The following is a 25,836-nucleotide window of genomic DNA, read 5'->3' as shown; positions in this document are numbered from 1 at the left end:
GTCAAAGTCAATAGTAAAAAAGGGTGGTCCACCCCATGGAGGGGCATGGAAGGTGGGATTATAAAATCATAAGCAACTTAGTCTGCTATGAGGCCAAAAAGTGCGGAAAATTTGGTTCTTGCACCCCTAAAACTGCAGAATGCCTGAATGCATAACCAGTTTTATCACAAATAGCCATAGATGCTTTAATCATAATGATAAATAAACTAGTTTTTGATCATAACAAAAACATTTTTTATTGAGTTAAATAAACAGTCAAATGGTGGTTATATTCATATGCTTATTTATCCATTCCATATACCGAGATACCCTAGTATAAACTCCTAGTGTGTCTAACTTGGCGCATCCTCGACCCCAGCTGACGACTCCAGTGAGGTAATATGTGTCCTTGTATTGTGTGCTGTATGGGCCCCCACTGTCACCTTTGCACGAGTCTTTGGTGCCATTAAGGTAGCCAGCACAGAACATGTTCTCAGTTATATTCATCCCTAAGTTTCTACACTCTTGGCTTCTTACACGAGGCAGCATCACCCTCTGCAGGGTGTCTGGAGTTGCTCCGCCTTCCAGCAGACGTCCCCAGCCACTGACTACAGAATTTGTGGTGATGCTCAGGAGAATTCTTGCAGCAAACTGTGCCTCAGGCAGGCATATAGGAACTATGTAATCCGTGTAGTTGACTGAGCTGTTCAGCCTGAGAAGTGCAATGTCATTGTCATAGTTTCCGCTTGATCCAAGATAATTCTCATGACTGATTATTTGAATCACTTTGCGTGTTTGCTCTGTTCCTTCATGCACACTGATCTTATGGTCACCTGCAAAGAAAGGAGAATGAACATTTACATAGCAATCCTTGGTGCAGATAGTGTGACAGCACCTGCTCTCTCTCTAGTCCTAAGGACCTATCTGGGCGAGACAGGCAAAACAGCGGAGGAAATTTGGGCGCAGCCATAGGCTGTAATATGAATTATGGCTATTGCGGTGCTCAGACAGTAATTTGTGTGCCATCAAAAGACGGAGCCCAAATTACTATAAAACAGCGTAATTCGTCCATCAGCACTAGCTGGCAGCTGAAAATTATGTCTTACTCCTGACTCCACGGTGGCCTGGAGGGGGAATTGTAAATAACGCCAGTAAGACTCTTGTAGGAGCAGGGTGAGCCATTTTTTTCGGCTTTGCTCTGCGACCAAATTTCCCGACACCTTAATTACATTTATACCCATCTGGGGTCCTCCTTTATCTGATGAATAATTTTTTCACTGGTGATATAGTGGTAATGATAACCTATATTTGTGCTCTAAAAAGTATTAATAATTATTAAACTATTCCTCTCCCCCTGCTAACACCTCTCCCACATTGTGGCTGTCCTTAAAAAACAGGTTTTGTGACTTGGAGTCATACAATCACTATACATACATCCAGGGTTGATTTTAGGCATAGGCGAAAAAGGCAGATGCCTAGGATGACACCTGCAGGAAGAAGAACCACAGACCTGTTCTTAAAGGACCACTATTGTGAACATCGTAAATTGTAAAGTAACATATACAAATAAGAAGTATATTTCTCCTAGAGTAAAGTTAGAGTGTCAGAGCATCTCTCAAAGTACAGTCACAACTTACTAAATGTAAAATTACCACCCTGCAGAGCTGCACTACCTGTAGCTGAAAATATAAGGTACTGTAAAAATAATTTTCGAAGCTAAAAAGTCTTGAAGCTAAAAGTCTTACTTTCATTTTTCCAAGGCTGTGGTCACATGACTGTGTCCACAGATGGCTGCAAACCAGATGCATTATGAAATAAACTTCATCATCTATTGATTCTGAATTTGTCTCACAGTGTTCATATAAGTAGGCAACTTAATATAGGCATAATTATGTGACCAATAACAGTAGCATAGACAGTCTAAATAAAATACAAATGTTTTATTCCATCCCATAGAGTACGCAATATCAACAGTCAGTGCTTGAATAAAACCCTGTATCACCAATTGAGGAAATGGCTTAATTCCATTACAAACTTTAAAGTGACCAAATTCCATCACAGGGCAACCTTGCTTATAAATAATACAAATATCCAAAATAGAAGGGATTGATGCCTTCTTATACTTACCAAGTACAGCAGTTAGTCTGTTTACGAAGGTAGGTTTTATACAATGTGCAGCAGTGAGTACCCATTCTGGTGCAATTAAAGTCCCACCACAGATTGTTGTTGGAGGGATTGATGCTCTTTCCAAGACGAGTCTAGCCTGCAAAACAAAAATAATGAAAGGTTTGGTCTGAAATACCCTTACTAAGGCCATTCTTACACTTTAGATAGTGAAATATGTAGGGTCAAGCACCATTTACCTATTGGATCCTAGTAGACATTTGATCAAATGATGCATATTTGTGTTATGAAGAAGGGAGAAGGAGCCAGCATCAGACACCTCTAACATTCATCAGACACCTCTAACATTAACAAAGCAAAACACAAATTGGGATCGACCACGTAGGGACTATTCTGTTGTGTTGCTATATTAACATATTATTGTGGTACAGCTAATATAGAAACACCTAGGACAGTCCTCATGTAGTAGAGACTATTTTTTTTTATCAGGAAGATCTAAATTTGTGAGTAATCGCATAAAGATCCCCCACTTAGCTTGGTGGAAGGCCCTCTTGGTGTTAAGGATGGTCCTAGTGGCTGCAGTTTGTAGGAGAGGCAGTAAAGTGCTGTCTTACTACATTGCAAATTAAAAAGGGTGTTCATGAAGGGTGGTGAACAACAGAACAATGTGCTCTTCCATACAGAGACACTAATTCCCCCCCCCCCCCCCCCCAGAACTAGGCAACAGTCTCACAAGTGCAGTTTGTCTGCAAAGACTACTGACTTATTGCTATTGAAGTCAATAGGAAAACATTCTTGTGGCTTGCCCTCACCTGTGGAATGCAACTACAGCTGAAACTCAGGTACAAAAAGAGTTAATTCCATAAAGAGAGGGAATCCTTAGGATCCTATTGAGGCTTCCCTCTGGGTTCTGCAGTGTGCCCTCGGCTAACCCCTTTCCCCCGGAAGATTGACGACAGGGGGTAGTTGGCAATCTTATCGGGGCCTCTGGCATCAGCGTGGCCACGCAGTAGCCTCGCAAGCACAGCCACACATGTGCAGTAAGCTGGAACCACTCGTGCATGAGTGGCTCTGTGCTACTGCGCATGCGCAGCCATTCTTGTGCAGCGACTGAATTGACGTGCTCGTCACAGAGGAGGAGTCGCCCTGATGTGGAGGAAGCTCGTGCTCAATAGTAGGACACCAGAAGACACCAAGGGAAGCTTTAATAGGATCCTGAGGCTTCCCTCTTTTTAGGTAATCAACTATTTTTGTTCCTGAGCTTCAGCTTGGGTGGAAAAATAGGGGGAGGAAAAGTGGGATCAGCCTTCAGGGAGAGCTTCCCTGATAAGCCCTTTATTAATCCCAAACAATAATAAGCACAGGTAGTAATACACAATCTGTGCTAATTAATTGCTAAGGATGTATATGTGTGTCTCGGAGGCTTAGATGAAACCTTAAAGGGAACCTAAACTGAGAGGGATATGGATGTTTCCTTTTAAACAATACCAGTTGTCTGGCAGTCCTGCTGATCTCTTTGGCTGCAGTAATGGCTGAATCACACACCTGAAACAAGCATGCAGCTAATCCAGTCTGAGTTCAGTCAGAGCACATGGTCTGCATGCTTGTTCAGGGGCTGTGGCTGAAAGACAGAATAAGCAGGAGAGTCAGGCAACTGGTAATATTTTAAAAGGAAAATTCCATATCCTTCTCAGTTTAGGTTGCCTGTAAAGAGTTCCCCTGGGGGGTACTCACCCCAGGTGGGTGATGCCTTCGGATCCTATAGAGGCTTCCCCCATCCTCCTGTGTCCTACGTCGGTCTCGCTGTGCCCCTCCGAACGGCGGGGATGTAAGTATTTACCTTCTCGGCTCCAGCGCAGGCGCAGTATCGGCTCTCCACTTGGAGTTAGGCGAAAATGGCTTATCGCTGTCAATCCGCTCTACTGCGCAGGCGCAAGTCTCCTGCCCCTGGGTAGTAGAGCGGATCCCGACAGATTGGCTATTTTCATCTATCTCCGTGCGGAGAGCCGCAACAGTGCCCCTGCTGGAGCCAGGGAAGGTAAATATATCAAAGCCTTGTCAGGCTTGTCGAGCGAGGATTGCGGGACGCTTCGGGTAGCCAGCGCTGGATTGCCTGTAGCTACAGGGGAGGGGGAAGCCTGACTGGGACCCTGAGGCTTCCCCCTCCCGAGGTAAGTACCCCCCAGGGGAACTTTTTTTTTGTTACAGAGTCTCTTTTAAAGACTATAAATCTAAGTTCTCCTGATGAGAACTGGCTAAAATACTGTATGTTGATATATATAGAGCAAAGCATGCACTATCAGTTCCAATGTATAGTGTCTCTATTGGGAGTGCTAGGCATTACCCCTCAGCAACTCCATAACAGTGTGTGCAGCATTAAATGACAGAGGACGGCCCATAACGTTTTGGAATTGATGCACATAACTCCAGTAAGAATGCTGCTATAGTTGCCCTCAAGAGACCAGAACAAAACACCTGAATTTTGACATCAATGGTGTTTGGACCCAAACCCCCACTTGCTGCTTTTCCCTATCGCTGCTGCCATTGTTCATTTGGGTCCTTACCCGCCTCTGCAGCCATCCATTCTGGTCCCTGCATGCTGAAATGCAGGTATACTGGTCTATTGTAACAAATGGGAGGCCGAGTTGCTTCTGCGGTGAACGGACCCTACTGCTTATTTTAATAGGATCCATGTGCATTTGCTCAGATTTGGTCCGCTGCACTGTGCTAAGTGGAACGATTTTTATGCCAGCATGAAAGGAACCTAATACTGCTTAGGTCAACTACAGTCTTCCAGCTGGGAAATGCGATATACAAAATTTAACCATTATGTTAAGTAAAAAGTTTGCCCATATATTTACCTGCCAGGGACATTCACCTTTTGGGCACTGTTCACCTCCAACAATCCGAGCTCTTTTCTTAACCTTCAGCACAGGCATCTGTCCACATGGATAGCTTACTATAAGCAATAAATAGGAGTTACAGAAAGTAATACACTAAAATCTGTCAAGAAGTAACAAAAAAAATGGTTAGAAGTCACCTTGTATAACTAAACGTCTTTGGGAGAAACTGGCATTAAAATGTGTAGTATAAATAAACAGCGTTCATCCTAAATTGGATAACAGCATTCACAGTTTTCCTTTTGAAAATTATTTTCTACTAAATCTTTTACAATGTACCCAGTTAAGCTGTGGAAACCTATAACCACTTGGATATAACAGGGTGCTCAAAGGAAATTAAACAATAAAACAAAACACCTACCTTACCTATCCTGTCAGACTCCCTGGGCCCACCTCCACATCTACCACTTCTCACTTCTCCTACCAACCACTGTGTTCATGTCCCTTACTCTTTGGGACTAGGAGGCAACAAATAAGGGTACAGCAATAAAACATTTTGGGGATTCTAATGCTTTGTTCATCCTATGCACATTACGATATATGCATGCATTACAACATGCACTATATAATGCACATGGTGCAAGCTGCAATGCAGGTGTGGCTTATACAGTCCAAACAATTACTACAGCATGCTCCTGTTTCATGCACATTGTCTAGAAATGCTCTGTAACCATTGTTAAAACACTAGAAAATGTTTGTGATGCATATAGCTGAAATATATACTGTATTTACAGTATATACTGTATATGGGCAATGTGTTCACGTGCGCTACTGCATTGTTTGGCTGCGCCATGCACATAGCATGCATGAAGCCTAAAATGTTTTATTTTTTGTTACTCTTTACGGACAACTGTAGTGAAAAGAATATGGAGGCTACCATATTTATTTCCTTTTAAACAATACCAGTTGCTTGGCAGCCCTGCTGATATATTTGACTGCAGTAGTGCCTGAATCACACCTGAAACAAGCATGCAGCTATTCATCTCAGATCTGACAATAATGTCAGAAACATCTGATATGCTGCATGCTTGTTCAGGGTCTATAGCTAAAAGTATTAGAAGCAGGATAGCCAGACAACTGGAATTGCTTTAAATGAAATAAATATGGCAGCCTATATAGCCCTTTCGCTTCAGTTGTCCTTTAAAGGTGCCCATTAATGATACAATATTTTCCTCAGATGCGATCATTTATCCAATTTGCGGAATCGTAAATAATGTCAATGTAATATTGATTGTTCGCATAAATTACCGTAGTTGATTAGGGCACTTCTTGTCTTCAGATACGATCTTAAAATACAACATTCTGATCATCAATATTTCATGTAGATTTCCTCCACACATACTAAATGGATTTTTGTACAATGTCATCATAAAAGTCTGAACAAATTACACATCTGAGGAAAATATTGCACCATTACTGGGTACCTTCAGGAGTTCAACAAGGATACAATCTTAATTGAACAATCTTACCAAATGTGTTGAGATTTCCTCACTCTATGACTGGACCAGATGCGTGAGATTTCCTCACTCTATGACTGGACCAGATGCGTGAGATTTCCTCACTCTATGACTGGACCAGATGCGTGAGATTTCCTCACTCTATGACTGGACCAGATGCGTGAGATTTCCTCACTCTATGACTGGACCAGATGCGTGAGATTTCCTCACTCTATGACTGGACCAGATGCGTGAGATTTCCTCACTCTATGACTGGACCAGATGCGTGAGATTTCCTCACTCTATGACTGGACCAGATGCGTGAGATTTCCTCACTCTATGACTGGACCAGATGCGTGAGATTTCCTCACTCTATGACTGGACCAGATGCGTGAGATTTTCTCACTTTATGACTGGACCAGATACGTGAGATTTCCTCACTTTATAACTGGACCAGGCAGTGGGGACATTTTCATGCATAGAGACACAGGAAAGTAATAAACTAAAAAAGGTTCTAACCCTTTCAAACTTTAATAATTTATTGCACTATCCCAAAATGGTATAAGCTTTTCAAGGGTCCTGATGTACCCAGTTTTGCTTAGTTTATACAAAGAACTACAGGGCCACAAACACTGCATTAGGATTTCAAACTAAAAAAAATAAAGGAGTGGAGATTAACTTGTAGAATTGTAAAAATGTACAGGCAGAAAAGCAAAAAACAAATACTGCTCCTGCACAGGGCCACATGTCATCTGTATACCAATCTCTCTTTCAGTAAGTACAAAGTGTTTTGGAAAAACCTCTGTAAAAGTATTATATCCCTTACCTGTTGGAACGCACGATGTTCCATCCTCTCCAAGAGCGTAGCCATCCATACAGTCACAGCGTCGGAGTTCCCCAGGGATGTTGCGGCACATTTGTTCGCATTGCCCATTGTCCTTTTCACATTTTATTGACTCAGCCAAGCCTAAAAAACACACATCACTTTTCTAGTTGCACAGTTTAGTTCGACACATATGAACAATATATTGTAGTCTGTATGGAGATTTCAGAAAGCACTGGTGTTGCAAATATTGTCTATGTACCTTGGGTGCAGCTAGTAATTCAGAATCTCTGTAGTGTACAATATGTAATTGCTCTGCCTTATGGCTGCTCTTCATTTTACTTAAATGGGCACTACAGCGAAAAACTGTAAAATTTAAAATATGTGCAAACATATACAAATAAGAAGTACATTTTTCCAGAGTAAAATGAGCCATAAATTACTTTTCTCCTATGTTGCTGTCACTTACAGTAGGTAGTAGAAATCTGACAGAAGTGACAGGTTTTGGACTAGTCCATCTCTTTATATTTACTACTACATTATATTTACTACCTACTGTAAGTGACAGCAACATGGGAGAAAAGTAATTTATGGCTCATTTTACTCTGGAAAAAATGTACTTCTTATTTGTAAATGTTTACACATATTTTAAATTGTACAGTTTTTCGCTGTAGTGCCCCTTTAAAGAGTCTCTAGCTAAAACAATTGAGAATGAAGTTCTCCCCACTTCAAGGTCAGAGCTCTGTAGAAGTGGCTTCCCAGACTTCCCACGTGAGAACGTCAAATCATAAATCATAAATCAAAATAATTCAGACAACAGTCTGGGAGAAATACACATTGTTCCTGTGAAGTGCGTGCATTACATTTGCATAATGGGTGCATTACAGAAGATAGGGTAACATTTTGTGCCACAAGCGCACAAAAAAAATAAAAAAAATAAAAAAATATAACTGTTTCAATTAATCAAATGCTTCAAAGGTATATGGACACAACACAGAATAGTGCGGTGTTGAAGCCAGGAGGTATATAAAAATGTCAGATATTACACCTAGCTCTGATATGCAGAATCTTGCCTTCTGTGGAATAACTGTCCTCATCTCAATAAGGAGTAATACAACAAGTAAAAAGGACAATTGGCCAAAAGGAAAAAAAACTTCCTGCCACATAGCAGAATGCATTCTAGAAGAACATCATAGAGGGCAGCAGATACCATAGAATAGGAAAGCTGCACATGGAGGATGGTAGCTGTTGGACGTGGAGATCTCCCCATTGGGTGAATATGGATTGGGGTGGGAGTGGAATAAGGCAGTTGGCCTTACAGGACCAAAAATAGATACATTTGGATCTGAACACAATAATCAATTTCACAAGGCATCAAAATTACAATAAAGAGAGAACAAGTACAGTACTATGTGAGTGCTGTGTTGGTTTGTGAAAGAACATTAGATGGGCAGGTACTGCAGCCATAGAAACCAGAGCTTTACATTTTCATAGACAGCCTGTTTCCAGTCCGCATTAATTACATATCCATAATAACACAAACAAATTAAACAGATGTTGAATAATAGTTGGGTTGAGTCATACCCAAAAAATATGGACAGAATGACTTACTTATTTCGCAGTTTCTACCCTCATACCCTTCGGGGCAGTTGCAGACATATGACTGATACTGGTCAGTACAGTCACCACCATTCAAGCAGGGGTTGGACAAACACTGATCAGGATCTGTAATGGTAGGAAGGGTTAACATTGTTATGTGACAGTCATCTAAGGTTACTCTTCAATAGGCTGGCTTACTTTAGCATACCTGTGTATGATTTCCAAAAATCTTTCTGCAGAAAGACAAAGAGGTAAAGAGTCATTTCACGTAAAAAAAAATTAAGCTATTCAGTATTCCTAAATGACAGAAATTAGGGTTGCTTTTATCTAAAACAGGGCTTCTTAAACGTTTTTGAATGGAATCTCACATGGCAAACTCTCCACCTAAATAGTTGTGATATCAACCCATACTTTAAGGAAAAGTAGTTTGTTATTGCACTCATCTATACAAGTAAGCAGCACCTTAAAGGGAACCTGAACTGAGTAAAATTATTTAAAATAAACACATGACGTACCTGCAAATGAATATTATATACTAACCTCATCACCCATTCCTCTCAGAAGCTTATCATTTTCTTCTTACAGTGATCCCTTCCAGTTCTGACAAGATTTTGTCAGAACTGAAATATACCAGTTGCTGTCAGTTATATATCAGCTGCTGTCAGTTACAACTGAATGTGCAAGGTAATGTTCATGTTTCCCAATGGCTCAAATGGGCGTTATTACAGTTTAACAGTGTACTGACCAGGAAGCTGTTATGGGGTAATGACCATTTTCAAAATGGAGGATAGAGAGTTCCATTGTTTACAGTGGACAAATGCGACGCGGGAGAGGAGAAAAAGATTGATGAGTAGACTACACTGGAGGTAAGTATGATCTGTGTATGTTTATTTTGACTTTTAATTTTAAGTTCAGGTTCTCTTTAAGGTGTCTGTTCACCTGGGCGCACAGAGCCCTCAAACTGATAAAAGCTGTTTCAGAGCTGGTTAGAGTTTAAATGTATCAGTGGTTAGATCAGACGTATGACAGGTTGTTAATGTTAGGCTCTAGGTTACCTAATGGACAGGTGAGACGTAGGACAGAATTGACAGGTGAGGGAAGTAATCATGTTATGCTAGGGTTCTTGGCCAGATTTGGTTAGGTTTCATTTCAAGGGTATCATTTAGGTTTGTTGTTTGGGGGTTAGTGGCGAAAAACTGTAAAATTTAAAATATATGCAAACAGACAAATAAGAAGTACGTTTTTTTCCAGACTAAAATGAGCCATAAATTACTTTTCTCCTATGTTGCTGTCACTTACAGTAGGTAGTAGAAATCTGACAGAAGCGACAGGATTTGGACTAGACCAGAGGTGCCCACGCTTTTTCGCCTTGTGAGCTACTTTAAAAAATTAGCAAGTCGAAATGATCTACCTATGTATAATTTTAGGAGCATATTCTCTAAAAATGATTTAAACAATGATGCTAGCCAGCTTCCCTGCTCGCTACACAGTTTTTTGGCAGTTGGACAGAGCAACTTCCATTCACTAAGTGCTTATGAAAATAAATAAATCCCTGAGAATCCCCTATGAAGAGATGGACTAGTCCAAAACCTGTCGCTTCTGTCAGATTTCTACTACCTATTGTATAGCAACATAGGAAAAAGGTAATTAATGGATCATTTTACTCTGGAAAAAAACATACTTCTGATTTGTTTACGTTTGCACATATTTAAAATTTTACTATTTTTCACCATGGTGCCCCAAGTATGGTGCGCCAAGGATACAGTCAGGCCTGTGGGTAGTTTTGTGGTTTAAAGGGAGTTACAGATAGACGAGGAACAATTGAAAGCAGAGGTTAAAGTTAGGCTAGATGGGCAGCCACGTAGTCTGCAGGACTCTCAGAGAGCAACTATACTAGGGTTGCAACACATCCAATTTTGTAGACTCCTGCAATATGACCAACCTCTGTAGAGCTCAGCAGAAAAGCATAATGTATGCAGAAAACAGTTGTAGGATGAAGAGCATGCTCAGCTAACAAACTCTGCAAGTCAGTGAGGTCTATGGAGGAAAACACACCACAGGTGGTACTGGAAAGTTGGGGAAATAATGGGGAAACTTAAGGTGTTATTAAAAAAAAAGCTGGGGCTATAATATAATAGGTACTGTAAAGCTTGAATTATAATTGGGGACTATCCAATCTTCCACAGTTAATATACACCACAGCTTGAAGATTTTGGTGAACCCTTAGGCTAGATTCAAGCCAGCATTGATCAGTATTGAAAACAGATACCATATTGATGTTGCCATGTTTTAGACTGTATTGTTACTGTGGTAGTAGTGCCTTGTCTCTTTTTCATGGTAATTTCCTATAGGAAAACATACATTAAACTATGCAGTCAACAAGAATCTATGAATGGAAGAGTGCTGTTACTACTAGGTTGTTGTCCTATTCACTAAGACAAATATCTTTTGCAGATCATAGATTGCTGCAAACACTTCTTCTTTATCCTTCATAGGGAAATTACAATTGGATGCCCTTGAGATGGCCCAAATACACTGCAAGCACTGTCCCCCTGATACGATGTTGATTAACGTTGGCATCTAATGTGAGAATGAAGGCAGCCATTGAACCCCATCTGCATTTTTGCTGCCATTTCTCATCATTCACCTTACAATGAAAATGATGGGGAAAAGCACTTGTGTGAATTTAGCCGTAATCCCTATGATGTGTCCAAACCTGCCCAGTAAAGTATTTTCTGCTATATGGGGGGGGGGGGGGGGGGGACACAACCAGATAATGTCATTTGTTTGATGCTAGTTGTTTAGCAATACACTATGATGGATAACAAAATAAAATAGTGGGGCTGCTGTACACACACTAGATTCTTGGCTGGAGTAGGTCATGTGGTTGCCTCAGCTTTGGACTGTCTAGTTTACTTAATATTTACTAATTTATGCCAGCAGGTATTAATAGAATTATTGGATTGGGCTCATAATAGTGAGGTGGATTGCAAAATGTTACATTTGCCAACTGTACTAAAATAGATATTAATCTCCAGTAGAGACATCTGTTCCATTTATAATTGCCAAGATGGGAGCTTCTCTTTCTCTCATTATTTGTAATTTGGTCCCATTGTCAGGAAACAGAAAATTGTTCACAATACCAAACGTCTCTCATCCTTAAAGATTTCTCTGGCCTCTTCATATGAGCAGATCTCTTCTCTACATTCCCGCTCCAAAGAGGGTGCCCTGAATTCCTCGAAAATAGAATTTGCTCTCTTCTGTCGACTCCTCAGCACACTGGAAGCCTCTTTGTCCTGTAGGAAAACTGTGAAACAGAACACAGAACTCAACTAAGAGATAGCTAAATCCCATTTAACCTACATCACTGTGTACACAAATACTAACATTATTATGCTATGCAGAATTTGGGTAAAGAGGCGCCCCAGTGTGAATAACATTGGATTAAAAACAAGAGAAAATCGAGAGAAAAAAATGAGGTGGCTTACCTCATTGACAAGAGCAGCATCCATGACTTGTGTGATTGAGCTGTGGTAGTGTGTAGCTGCCAAGTCTGGGTCGTTGAAGGATGATGTGAGGTGAGGTGCCAGGGCACCAGAGACAGATTATGTGTCAAGGTTGTGGTAATATCTTCATATGTGTGAGTGTGCTTGTGCCAGTGTAGTAGGAAAAGAGAAGAAGAAAGAGAAATTAAGTAAGTTATGATCAGAGTACGGGAGTGGATCATTAGTAAAATGAGTGATAGAAAAGAGAAGAGAGAATTTGAGGTCAAGCTTATGGCCATCAGTGTGAGCTGGAGCAGTGGACCACTCAGACAAGCCATAGTTGGAAGTGAGTGACAGAATTTTGGTAGCATCAGAATTGTTGGTGTCAACGGGAATGTTAAAATCACCCACCACAATAACTGGAGGAGCCATGCAGAGATGTGATCTAAGAAAACAGAAGGGCCATAAGGGCAATAGATAACTGCGATTTGGAGGTTAGAGGGGAGTAAAGTCAGACTGCATGGACTACAAAGGTTGGGAATGAAAGAGTTGGAATAGGAGAATGCCCACACCACCGCCATGCTTACTTCTGCTTCTAGGAGTATGAATAAAGTGGAAACCTCCATAAAAGAGGGCAGCAGGTGAGACTGTCAGAAGGAGTCAGCCAGGTTTCGGTGACCCCAAAAAATTGAATTTGAAAGCTTTGGATCAAAAACATCATGGATAGACCAGTCATTTGTTAGGAAACCATTATTTGACTTATCCTCCATTGCTAGCCTGACTTAACTTGACCATTTCCTCAAACCTGGAGTTGAGAGACTCTCTCTGGCAGAACTCCACAGGACTTGGTATGGAGAAGAAGCATAAGCAAGAGAGGGAAGGAGTCTAACTTTCTTTAAAGGAAAATTTGCATTTAATATGAATTATATAAAAACCCCAATGCATTGCACCAACAAGTGCCCTAAATGTGGCAAACTGGATGCAGATCTTTTGAATTGTCTGTGTGATTCCCCAATTATAGGGTATTTCTAGGATACAGTCTCTCAAATTCTAGGCAAATTGTGTAAACAAAGGCATCATGTTCTTTTTTTCTCATCAACTACATTGGTACAGATTCAGAGGAAGCGGCAGCCCAATGCTACCCTGCAAAACTTCCTGACATTGGTAATCTTATTCCTATTGCATCCAGAAAAGCCACCAGGCAGCATGGTAGGATAGTGGCTAGCACTCCCGCCTTGCAGCGCTGGGTCCCGGTTTAGAATCCCAGCCAGTGGACTATCTGCACAGAGTTTGTACGTTTCCTCCTACATCACAAAACCTTACATATAAGTTGATTGGCTTCCCCCTAAAATTGGCCCTAGACTATGATACATACACTACATGATATAGACATATGATTATGGTAGAGTATAGATTATGGTAGGGATTAGATTGTGAGCTCCTTTATGGTATAGTTAATTGAAATGACTATGTACTCTGTACAGCACTGCGGAAGATGGGGCTATATAAATACTAAATAATAAAAATTTTCAACCGTGGGATTTATCCATCATGTCCTACATTTATGGATGTTCATGATGAAATGACGTACCTTTTGCAGTTAGAATGAAACCTGCTTTAAATGTGGGAAAGGGAACAAAGCATTCTTTCGAAAGTGGAAACGCTATATTTTTCGAATGACTCCTCATGTGGATCTGACAACCTTTATGGAACCCTTTAAATATTCTTCAAGGTATGCATACAATCAGCTACAGGGCTCTCTGGGGAGACCGGATGTGGAAATAAATGTGGCATAAGAGGAATCTGTCAATTCCCTCAAGTGTTCAATGTATCTGTGCTAAATCCTGGGCAAATTGGAGTGGGCTAGAGAGGGAGGGGGTAGTTGAGCTGTTTTTAATGTACTATGGTACAGTCACTCCTTTTTTCCCACTTTGGATTCTTATTAGGCAATGTCTAACAAGCATAGGTCTCCTAGTACCTGCTAATTTTTAACTGCAATAGCAAATAAAATATTTAAAAACACACTGCTTACATGTACACTGCCCCAATCCCTTGAATGCTGTGCTGTAAAAATTGTGTGGCTTACTGTGGAAAAAGATTGGCAACTGGGTTGGTGTGTGTTTGTGTTTGCGATTGCGGTCTTATAAGCGGTTTCTGCATGTGCTTTGTCATCCTATCATCTTATAGTGTCTACTTTGCTTGCCTTTGGCCAATATTTAGCTCCTCTCCAATTCTTGAAGTTACCAGGGTGACATTAAGCAGTTTCCTGGCAGTCATGGGGTTACCAGCCCAATGTAAGTGGTGCCTGCTGACAGTCTTGTTATAAAGGCAGGTTCAATGCTACAAATTATGAGAGCCCCCAAAAATTACTTTGCCACTTTGGTGACCCCCCCCCCCCCTTCAAGGATGAGAAGTATATCTACAACTAGACCCTAGGAGTCAAAATTATGCAACTGACCAATTTTTCAGGATCACACCCCCTGACAAAAATCTGTGAAGCTTTGAAAATCAACAAATACATAAAAGAATAAGGTATGGGCCCAAATGTACTTATGTGTATCCTTTTATTTTTTCGTATACAGATGCTGGCAAAATATAGCCAAGGTGCAACATTTTGGGCTTGTGCATCTCCTCTGGTGCCCTCAAGGCAATACTCCAAAGCATTATGCCTTAGCTTGTGACCTTACCCCATCCACCAGGGGTCATCAATACCATGACAACCCACACCCATAACAAATGTGGTCTTCATGATATCCTTCCAACTCGCCTCCCTTCATAGCAATTACCATCACACCCCAGTATAGCCATCTCTACCCCAGTAGTGCTCATCTTCCCCTGTATAGTATAGCCTTCTCCCCACAGTCACTGCAACCTACCAGTGGAGCTCCTGTATGATGAAGGGGGATTGGAATTTGGATCTAGAGTTCAGCTTTAACAGTTTCAACCTTGGCTCAAATCATTCATATTAATAACCTTATCATAGCTCCCAACAGTCCCTCATTGGGAACCAAATCCCTTGTCCATCTTTCTTCTTTGTGTGTTCCTCTTTCAGGACTTGCTATGTAAATTTATGCATTTCTACTGAAAAATGTGTTTGACTATAAACTTTACTCCCATCCTTTAAATTTAGGAAGGAAAACAAACGGTTATAGAAAGGGCAAATGAAGTTTGAATTATACAACTACATCTTCTGCTTATGAATTATTTGCAGTATGTATGACTAGGGGTGTGGCAGAGGCATGATTAGAGGTGTAGCAGTGGCATCTCTTTAAGGTATCCATTTTTATCTCAAAAAGTTATGCATTATAATTAAGATCTAATATGGTCTTCCTGATCTTAATTCATGGTAGTAGGTTATCATTCCATGGCTTCCAGCAATATTGTTGGTAGTTTTTTTTACTGCAACTAATATGGTGGTATTCTGATCACTGTAACATGGCTGCCCCTGGGTATACTTTTTTGTGTGCAATAACATGGTATGTAAGGGGTCACTCCAATCTGTTGGCCTTGGGACCCATTTTATCAAAACCTGACCTGGTCTCAAACCTCAGAAACAGTTTTACCCTCAGCCTCCGTTTTAAATTTCACAGATGGACAAGATCTCAGACAGTGGCTGATTAAGACTATGAAAGGCAAAAATTGGTTATGGTTAGAGGTCAGTGTAGGAGGGTTAATATTAGGGTATAAGGTAGGGGGGAAGTTGGCTTTCAATAACTATGGTTAGGAGATTAAGATTTGGCATGAGGAAAGGGTTAACTTTGAGTTCAGTGGCGTAACAACAAATCATGCCCCCTTCCCCCAAAAAACTTCTATGCCCCCTCTAGATGACGGACCTTCACAGTCTGGTGGCACACCTTACAAGGGTCATAAAAAAAGTGTAGCCATCATCATCCTCACACCCATAAAAAGTGTAACCAAACAAAATCCTGATCTAAAGGATGGAGCCCTATAGCAGAGCAAGAGAAGGTTAGTCATTTGGGCCCCTCCACAGCTCTGGGCCCCCCTGCTGTTGCAGGGGCTGATCCTCTAGTTATGCCCAATTGAGGTGATGGTTAGAGATGTAGCGAACGGTTCGCCTGCGAACGGTTCCAGGCGAACTTTGGGGGTTCGCGTTCAGGTGAACTTTTGCGGAAGTTCGATTCGCCCCATAATGCACTATGAGGGTCAACTTTGACACTCTGCATCACAGTCAGCAGGCACATTGTAGCCATTCAGGCTACACTAAGCCCTGGAGCCCCACCCCCCCTTATATAAGGCAGGCTCGCTGGCCATGACACTCACTCGTGTGCCTGCTGCAAATAGACAGACTAGGGAGAGCTGATGCAGATTTTTTTCTCCTAGGGAAAGATTAGTTAGGCTCTTGGCTTGCTCCTGGCTGATTGTTGGGACACCTACCTATGCCTACCTACCTATACTGGGAGTCCTACCTATTGCCTAGCTAACTACTGGGACACCTACCTACCTATACTGGGTCTCCTACCTATGCCTACCTACCTATACTGGGTCTCCTACCTATGCCTAGCTAACTACTGAGGCACCTACCTATGCCTACCTACCTATACTGGGACTCCTACCTATGCCTAGCTAACTACTGAGGCACCTACCTATGCCTACCTACCTATACTGGGACTCCTACCTATGCCTAGCTAACTACTGAGGCACCTACCTACCTATACTGGGACTCCTACCTATACCTAGCTAACTACTGAGGCACCTACCTATGCCTACCTACCCATACTGGGTCTCCTACCTATGCCTACCTACCTATACTGGGTCTCCTACCTATGCCTACCTACCTATACTGGGTCTCCTACCTATGCCTAGCTAACTACTGAGGCACCTACCTATGCCTACCAACCTATACTGGGACTCCTACCTATGCCTACCTACATACAAGAAGATAATAAGGTTGTTGCTTCATTGTGGACAGACCAAATTTGATCAGCTGGACAGTCACTGTTCTATCATTGAGCTACCACAGCCCGGCGACCATGTGGGCTGGAAAACTGCCACGGCCTGCACTCTGGCCATGTTGCGCATCAGTCCACCACGGCCGTCACTACGCAAATAGCTGTTTGCGGTGCGTTACACATTGAGTTTGGTGTGTCAGTGTGAAGCAGAACTCTAATTACACTCCCTGATTGATGTATACACGTGCAAGATGTTTGAAAGCACTTTAGGCCTGCAATTTAGCATTCAATGTGATTTCTGCCCTTAAAACGCTGCTTTGCGTCACATCCAGATTTTTCCCCGGGACTTTGGCCATATATCCCACTCCGCCATGCCCCCCTCCAGGTGTTAGACCCCTTGAAACATCTTTTCCATCACTTTTGTGGGCAGCATAATTTTTTCTATTTTTCAAAGTTCGCATCCCCAATTGAAGTCTATTGCAATTCGCGGACTTTTACGCGAACCGAACCTTCCGCGAAGGTTCGCGAATGGGGTTTGCGAACCGAAAATCGGAGGTTCGCGACATCTCTAGTGATGGTATTGCATTGGGAAGGGATTTATGATGAGGTAGATTAGCCTTAAGAGTCAGAAAGTGGATTACATTAGCAGGAGGCTAGGATTAGGGACCTGGAAAGGGTCTTTTTGCTGTGGTTAGGTTTAGGAACCAGGAAGAAGTTACTGTAGGAAAGTGTGAGGGTTTTTATGATTAGGTATCAAGTTTGAGGCAGGTCATTTCAGCGTTCACGCTTTCCCATGCTGCACTTGACCTGGGCGCCGCTATGATAGACATAATGAATTACTTATCCCTCCAAGTAGCTACGACTCCCAGGAGGGAATAGTAATTAACGGTGCCAAGGATTTCAGCAGCAGCATCAGGGTAAGTCATCATTCAGCTCATCCCGCGCCAAAGTGACCGGACGGCGGAATTCCATGTACCTGTCAGGTATAGATTTAGCAGTGGGGGGCAGGTTGGTTTATTGTGGAGTACTCCAAAACAAAGGCATGTACTGTAGACTGTCATACTTTTGAAGCACAACAGTGGTGGGAATACTATTCCGATTAGTCTTCACCATGTCATATTCACTAGCACTAAACCCATGTGCACCCAAAGAAAGAGGAGATCCATTCTTAATGGTGGAAGTAGCAGTAAAGGCCTAGGTTATCAGGATTACGGGCCTCCACCAAAATTCATGTTACACAGAAGAAACAGGTGATTTAAGGGCCCTTCCACTGGGTTTGCATCATAATGGACAATATCACTACATTGCAACGCAATGATATTCCAATGAGGCATTCCATATCAAGTGCAGTGCGGTGGGTTCCACCACAGTAATACATGGTATATGGTAACACGCACATTTACAGTAACAGTGAGGCACACTTTCAATGTACTGTATGCCTCACTGGCCGCACCGCAGTGGTAAAGCACGTTTTGTCTGTTCGGCTAAGTTGGAAGATGTTTTTTACAAAACAACTGACTTGGTTTGAAGGGCCCTAAAGATGCAACCTCTATAACAAACTGAAAGCAATATTGTGTAGACTGTAACCAATAAAGTTACCCTTTATAGCAGTCGATTGTATTCTGTAAATGGAACTAAATATAAAGGTGCCAGCCCATACACTCGTCAGATTGGCAGCAGATAGATAAGAAATGCATCTGATGATCTATCTGATGCGTTTTTAGAACATTTTTACCAGGATAGAATTCCAATAGATTTCAGTTTGAAATCTATTGAAATTCAATCTGATGGCATTTTTTTGCCATCAGATTTCCATTAAGGCCAATGCAAACTGATAAGCAATCTCATCAGATCGACCTAAATTTTCCACCCTGCCAGTTCGATGGAAACCCATCGAAATCGATCGAAATCGGCCATCGATCGGTCGATTGGCCAACGGATTTGCAATCGATCTATCGATCGATCGGGATGAATCGGTCGGCCATAAAATCAGCTGAGTGTATGGGCCCCTTAATGCACTATTCTAATCCAGTAAATATGCCACTCACAGGTATAAGCCTTAAAAGCTTTAGGATATGTTTTATCATTGTAGTCTGTCAAAAAGTATTGTTTTGTGTAGCCTCTTGTTCAATTCCTCACACTTTAGCTCTCTAGTAGCAGTCCATGTAAAACACATTATCAGGTGTAATCATGCGTATACACCCCCTACCTAGGTCTAGATACTTAACCATTCTTATCAACTCTTATCACGTTATTGCTTACCTGCAAATGTTAGAAGAGGTGAGAAGATGAAAATAAAGCACAACCAGGCAGCTGTCCTCTGTCCTAGCCCCATGATGGGGAGGTTTTCCTATTTCAGCTCTGCTCTCAGGAGAATGCTGCCACTCCAAAGTCCACTGTCCAAATATTTGGACACAGATGGAGGAGGGGATAGAACAACAAAGTTTGTAGAAAAGCTGACATGGTACTCCCGCATTGCCTTTCATAATAACAGAGTCATCCTGAAGGCCTACTCAGGGACACAGTTACAGGATGCAGATTACATTAAAGCTTATCCATATTATTTTACCTTAGTTTCAAACATGTTTGCAAATTCTTCTTATGAAAAGAACAATCTTACACCAAGATTTGGTATTATTTTGTATAACAGAAAGTAGAGTGTTGTGTTGGAACCACTAGTAAGACGTGTTTCTGGCAGGCTGGAGCCTATTTGTTATAGGATTGTCGAGAAGCTCAGACCTGGACTCGGACATTTCCCCTGTATGATTGGGGTACTAAGCTGGGTGCAATAATTGCTCCACAACAGCATCCCACAGGCCTGCTGCAAGACCAGGCTCTCTAATAAAATTGTACAGTTCCAAAAGTGGGAGACAATGTAGACACAGAACATTTATATCACACTTTTCTTCTGGCAGACTAAAAGCGCCAGATCTGCAGCCACTAGGACGCACTCTATAAGCAGTAGCAGTATTAGGGAGTCTTGCCCAAGGTGTCCTACTGAACAGGCGCTTGCTTACTGAACAGGAAGAGCCAATATTCCAACCCTGGTCTAGTGTGTCAAAGGCAGAGCCCTTAACCAGTATACTAGTCAGCTACTGCACTGCCAATATACACAATATTTTATAGGCAGAGGAAATATCTTTTTGAAACATATTTTTTTTCTTTTAATTAAGGTGGGATAAAGGCACCATTTCTTAAAGTTTTTCTACCTTAGCACCTCACCCTCCTGTATGCAATAAATAAATCCTATTGAAAAAAAATCTCTTCACCATTTCATTTCTTCCAAATCACTATTACATAATGTTAGCAGGGCTTAGCCATGGAAGCAGGGAGATTTGGCACACAGACGCCATCGTAGATTGACTCCCCCATTAGCCGCAATGCTTTGTGGCTATGGGGGTGCTGTGGGTTTAGATTTGGCACGGATGCTATGGAAATACAGCAATGTGATCACCCAGTGGCAGGGACGGTATGACAGGAATGAGGTAGTCAAATTCAGATAGCGGCTATGGGGCGCTGGGTACTTACATTTGGTGCAGATGCTTGGCAATTGCATAGCTGAGTGCGCCGAGATGAAAAAACAATACATAATGAGTGGGGGAATGAGTGAATGCAGCTGGAATGAGATTGACTAAAAGTTTGCACTTTTTGGCTGCTACAAAGTCCCTAAATACTGGTTCATATCTGCACTGTATGGCACTTTTTTTCACTTGTTTATAATATATACATTATTTCATGGAATGTTTGTATATGAATTTGTTTGTATTAGCACTTTAGTTTACATATACCAGCATCTTATGCATAAACCTAGGTTCTATCATGGGAGTTCAATACTGAATTCTGCATAGTACGTACCGTAAGTAGTGTTTATTTAGCATCTATTGTCAGCATAATGGAATCTTTCTTGTGACAAGTTTTATGCACCATTTTAGCTTTTAGTATGTTTGGAGATTCAAGATTATGGTGGTTTTATAAAAGTCAATAATAAAATGTTACATTAAAGGACCACTATCGCAAAAAAAAAAAAATTAAATTGTAAAATCCAATCCAAAATATACAAATAAGAAGTACAATATTACCAGAGTAAAATGAGCCATAAATTACTTTTTTCCTATGTTGCCGTCACTTATAGTAGGTAGTAGAAATCTGACAGAACCGACAGAGGGGGGGGGGGGGGGGGGGGGATTCTTAGCATGGCCTTTATTTTTTATAAAGACACTGCCTGAAAAGGATTTATACAAAGATGGTGGCCAGCCTCCATGCACACTTTTTTGACAGTTGGACAGACTAACCGCTATTCACTAAGGGCCCTTTCACACCAGAGGACTTTTTCGGCGTTTTAACGCCACAGCCGAAGTTGGCGTTTTCTAAGGTAAAATGAAAGTCCATAGACTTTCATTTTACCTTTCACATGTAACTCGGCATTTTGGAGCGTTGCGTTTCAACGCTCCCAGGAGCTTTTTCAGGGCTGTTTACAGCCGAAGTTGGCTGTTGGCGTTTCAATGATAGTCAATGGAAAACGCCAACTTCAGCGTTTTCAAATCGTTTTCAAAGCGTTTTACAGCTGACTTGTTCACTTATTTTTATAGAAAAAAAAAAAAGGACGTTTTCATACGTTTTCAAAACCTGTCAGTTCTCCCAGATTTCTACTAAATACTGTAATTGACAGCAACATAAGAGAAAAACGTATGGCTCATTTTACTCTGGAAAAAAATGTACTTCTTAGTTGAATGTGTTTATATTCATTTTAAATGTTACGATTTTCGCGATAGTGGTCCTTTAATTATGCTCGTTAATGTGTACCCGAGGCTTTTAATATAAAAAATGGACATAGAGGCATATTCCCATCATAAGGACATGCCTCCGTGTGCCCTCTGAGCCGCTGACAACCCCCCCCGTGATGCGCTAGCCTTCCCTGCATCTGGCGACATACAGTTGTTTGCAAAAGTATTCAGCCCCCTTGAAGGTTTTCCACATTTTGTCATATTCCTGACACAAACATGAATCAATTTTATTGGAATTCCACATGAAAGACCAATACAAAGTGGTGTACACATGAGAAGTGGAACGAAAATCATACATGATTCCAAACATTTTTTACAAATAAATAACTGCAAAGTGGTGTGTGCATAATTATTCGGCCCCCTTTGATCTGAGTGCAGTCCGATGCCTATAGACATTGCCTGATGAGTGCTAATGACTAAATAGAGTGCACCTGTGTGTAATCTGATGTCAGTACAAATACAGCTGCTCTGTGAGGGCCTCAGAGGTTGTCTAAGAGAATATTGGGAGCAACAACACCGTGAAGTCCAAAGAACACACTAGACAGGTCCAAGACAGGTCAGGGATCAAGTTATTGAGAAATTTAAAGCAGGCTTAGGCTACAAAAAGATTTCCAAAGCCTTGAACATCCCACGGAGCACTGTTCAAGCCATCATTCAGAAATGGAAGGAGTATGGCACAACTGTAAACCTACCAAGACAAAGCCGCCCACCTAAACACACAGGCCGAACAAGGAGAGCGCTGATCAGAAATGCAGTCAAGAGGCACATGGTGGCTCTGGACGAGCTGCAGAGATCTACAGCTCAGGTGGGAGACTCTGTCCATAGGACAACTATTAGTCATGCACTGCACAAAGTTGTCCTTTATGGTAGAGTGGCAAGAAGAAAGGCATTGTTAACAAAGCATAAGAAGTCCCATTTGCAGTTTACCACAAGCCATGTGGGGGACACAGCAACCATGTGGAAGAAGGTGCTCTGGTCAGATGAGACCAAAATGGAACTTTCTGGCCAAAATGCAAAACGCTATGTGTGGCAGAAAACTAACACTGCACATCACTCTGAACACACCATCCCCACTGTCAAATATGGTGGTGTCAGCATCATGCTCGGGGGGGAGGTGCATCTCTTCAGCAGGGACAGGGAAGCTGGTCAGAGTTGAGGGGAAGATGGATGGAGCCAAATACAGGGTAAACTTGGAAGAAAACCTCTTGGAGACTGCAAAAGACTTGAGACTGGGGCGGAGGTTCACCTTCCAGCAGGACAATGACCCTAAACATAAAGCCAGGGCAACAATGGAATGGTTTAAAACAAAACATATCTATGTGATAGAATGGCCCAGTCAAAGTCCAGATCTAAATCCAATCGAGAATCTGTGGCAAGATCTGAAAACTGCTGTTCACAAACGCTGTCCATCTAATCTGACTGAGCTGGAGCTGTTTTGCAAAGAAGAATGGGCAAGGATTTCAGTCTCTAGATGTACAAAGCTGGTAGAGACCTACACTAAAAGACTGGCAGCTGTAATTGCAGCAAAAGGTGGTTCTACAAAGTATTGACTCAGGGGGCCGAATAATTACGCACACCCCACTTTGCAGTTATTTACAGGGAGTGCAGAATTATTAGGCAAATGAGTATTTTGACCACATCATCCTCTTTATGCATGTTGTCTTACTCGAGCCTACTAAAAGGCTCGAAAGCCTACTACCAATTAAGCATATTAGGTGATGTGCATCTCTGTAATGAGAAGGGGTGTGGTCTAATGACATCAACACCCTATATCAGGTGTGCATAATTATTAGGCAACTTCCTTTCCTTTGGCAAAATGGGTCAAAAGAAGGACTTGACAGGCTCAGAAAAGTCAAAAATAGTGAGATATCTTGCAGAGGGTTGCAGCACTCTTAAAATTGCAAAGCTTCTGAAGCGTGATCATCGAACAATCAAGCGTTTCATTCAGAATAGTCAACAGGGTTGCAAGAAGCGTGTGGAAAAACCAAGGCGCAAAATAACTGCCCATGAACTGAGAAAAGTCAAGCGTGCAGCTGCCAAGATGCCACTTGCCAACAGTTTGGCCATATTTCAGAGCTGAAACATCACTGGAGTGCCCAAAAGCACAAGGTGTGCAATACTCAGAGACATGGCCAAGGTAAGAAAGGCTGAAAGACGACCACCACTGAACAAGACACCCAAGCTGAAACGTCAAGACTGGGCCAAGAAATATCTCAAGACTGATTTTTCTAAGGTTTTATGGACTGATGAAATGAGAGTTAGTCTTGATGTGCCAGATGGATGGGCCCGTGGCTGGATTGGTAAAGGACAGAGAGCTCCAGTTCGACTCAGACGCCAGCAAGGTGGAGATGGAGTACTGGTTTGGGCTGGTATCATCAAAGAATAGCTTGTGGGGCCTTTTCGGGTTGAGGATGGAGTCAAGCTCAACTCCCAGTCCTACTGCCAGTTTCTGGAAGACACCTTCTTCAAGCAGTGGTACAGGAAGAAGTCTGCATCATTCAAGAAAAACATGATTTTTATGCAGGACAATGCTCCATCACGCATCCAAGTACTCCACAGCGTGGCTGGCAAGAAAGGATATAAAAGAAGAAAAACTAATGACATGGCCTCCTTGTTCACCTGATCTGAACCCCATTGAGAACCTGTGGTCCATCATAAAATGTGAGATTTACAAGGAGGGGAAACAGTACACCTCTCTGAACAGTGTCTGCGAGGCTGTGGTTGCTGCTGTACGCAATGTTGATGGTGAACAGATCAAAACACTGACAGAATCCATGGATGGAAGGCTTTTGAGTGTCCTTGCAAAGAAAGGTGGCTATATTGGCCACTGATTTGTTTTTGTTTTGTTTTTGAATGTCAGAAATGTATATTGGTGAATGTTGAGATGTTATATTGGTTTCAGTGGTAAAAATAAATAATTGAAATGGGTATATATTTGTTTTTTGTTTGTTAAGTTGCCTAATAATTATGCATAGTAATAGTCACCTGCACACACAGATATCCCCCTAAAATAGCTAAAACTAAAAACAAACTAAAAACTACTTTCAAAAATATTCAGCTTTGATATTAATGAGGTTTTTTTGGGTTCATTGAGAACATGGTTGTTGTTCAATAATAAAATTATTCCTCAAAAATAAAACTTGCCTAATAATTCTGCACTCTCTGTATTTGTAAAAAATGTTTGGCATGATGTATGAGTTTCGTTCCACTTCTCACGTGTACACCACTTTGTATTGGTCTTTCACGTGGAATTCCAATAAAATTGATGCATGTTTGTGGCAGTAATGTGACAAAATGTGGAAAACTTATACTTTTGCAACCCACTGTAGATATTGTCAGCAGAGTATTGGGGAAGGGACATCCAAAGCAGGAGAACTCTCCTTCCCTGCATAACTCTCCTTCCCCCATCTCTAAGAGCCTCTCCTCTGCCAATTCCCCCCTCTTCCCTGCCCCACATACCACGCAGCACTCTGTATTCACAGAGGAAAGCACAGAGCTGCTTCTCCAGCGTTGTGACCTCCTAAAGGTCACAAAAAAAAAACGTAAAGAGAGCCCAAGGTGGGCTCATAAAAAAAAAAATAGGCCATCTGATCTGGGGGGCTGGGCGGATCAGGTAGCCGCCCAAAACGCCACTTTCTGCCGCTCCTGTGGCCCACACTCACTTTTGTGACTTGTGGGTCATGACACTGGAAGCAGAGATTGTGTCTCTCATTCAGGAGCGCCCCTAGTGGGCATTTTGAGCAGGGAATCCCTCTCCCCCATGTTTACCTCAGAGATCGCGTCAAATAATGTCTAA

At 41.8% G+C, this 25,836-nt stretch overlaps 1 protein-coding gene across 1 annotated transcript; it reads right to left on the bottom strand.

Annotated features, from left to right (window-relative positions):
* Positions 1 to 210: 210 nt before the first annotated feature.
* Positions 211 to 19,644, bottom strand: F7 (coagulation factor VII). Its single transcript, XM_068268081.1, has 8 exons — positions 19,519 to 19,644; positions 12,005 to 12,168; positions 9,070 to 9,094; positions 8,874 to 8,987; positions 7,266 to 7,406; positions 4,965 to 5,062; positions 2,107 to 2,242; positions 211 to 812 (listed from the first exon to the last, which is right to left on the bottom strand). The coding sequence occupies exons 1-8, from the start codon at positions 19,589 to 19,591 to the stop codon at positions 256 to 258; spliced, it is 1,308 nt and encodes a 435-aa protein (XP_068124182.1). The 5' UTR covers positions 19,592 to 19,644; the 3' UTR covers positions 211 to 255.
* Between the last annotated feature and the right edge of the window lie 6,192 nt (positions 19,645 to 25,836).

Source organism: Hyperolius riggenbachi, chromosome 2 (assembly GCF_040937935.1).
Source record: "Hyperolius riggenbachi isolate aHypRig1 chromosome 2, aHypRig1.pri, whole genome shotgun sequence".
NCBI lineage: Eukaryota > Metazoa > Chordata > Amphibia > Anura > Hyperoliidae > Hyperolius > Hyperolius riggenbachi.
This window is presented reverse-complemented; position numbering and strand designations above follow the sequence as displayed.

Excerpts from the sequence above, each read along its gene's own strand:
- F7 (XM_068268081.1), bottom strand. The coding sequence starts at position 19,591 with ATGGGGCTAGGACAGAGGACAGCTGCCTGGTTGTGCTTTATTTTCATC. Across the intron at positions 9,095-12,004 it reads TTAAGGATGAGAGACGTTTG|AAAGATTTTTGGAAATCATA; the intron begins GTATTGTGAACA and ends GTCTTTCTGCAG. Across the intron at positions 2,243-4,964 it reads AAGGTGAATGTCCCTGGCAG|GCTAGACTCGTCTTGGAAAG; the intron begins GTAAATATATGG and ends TTTGTTTTGCAG.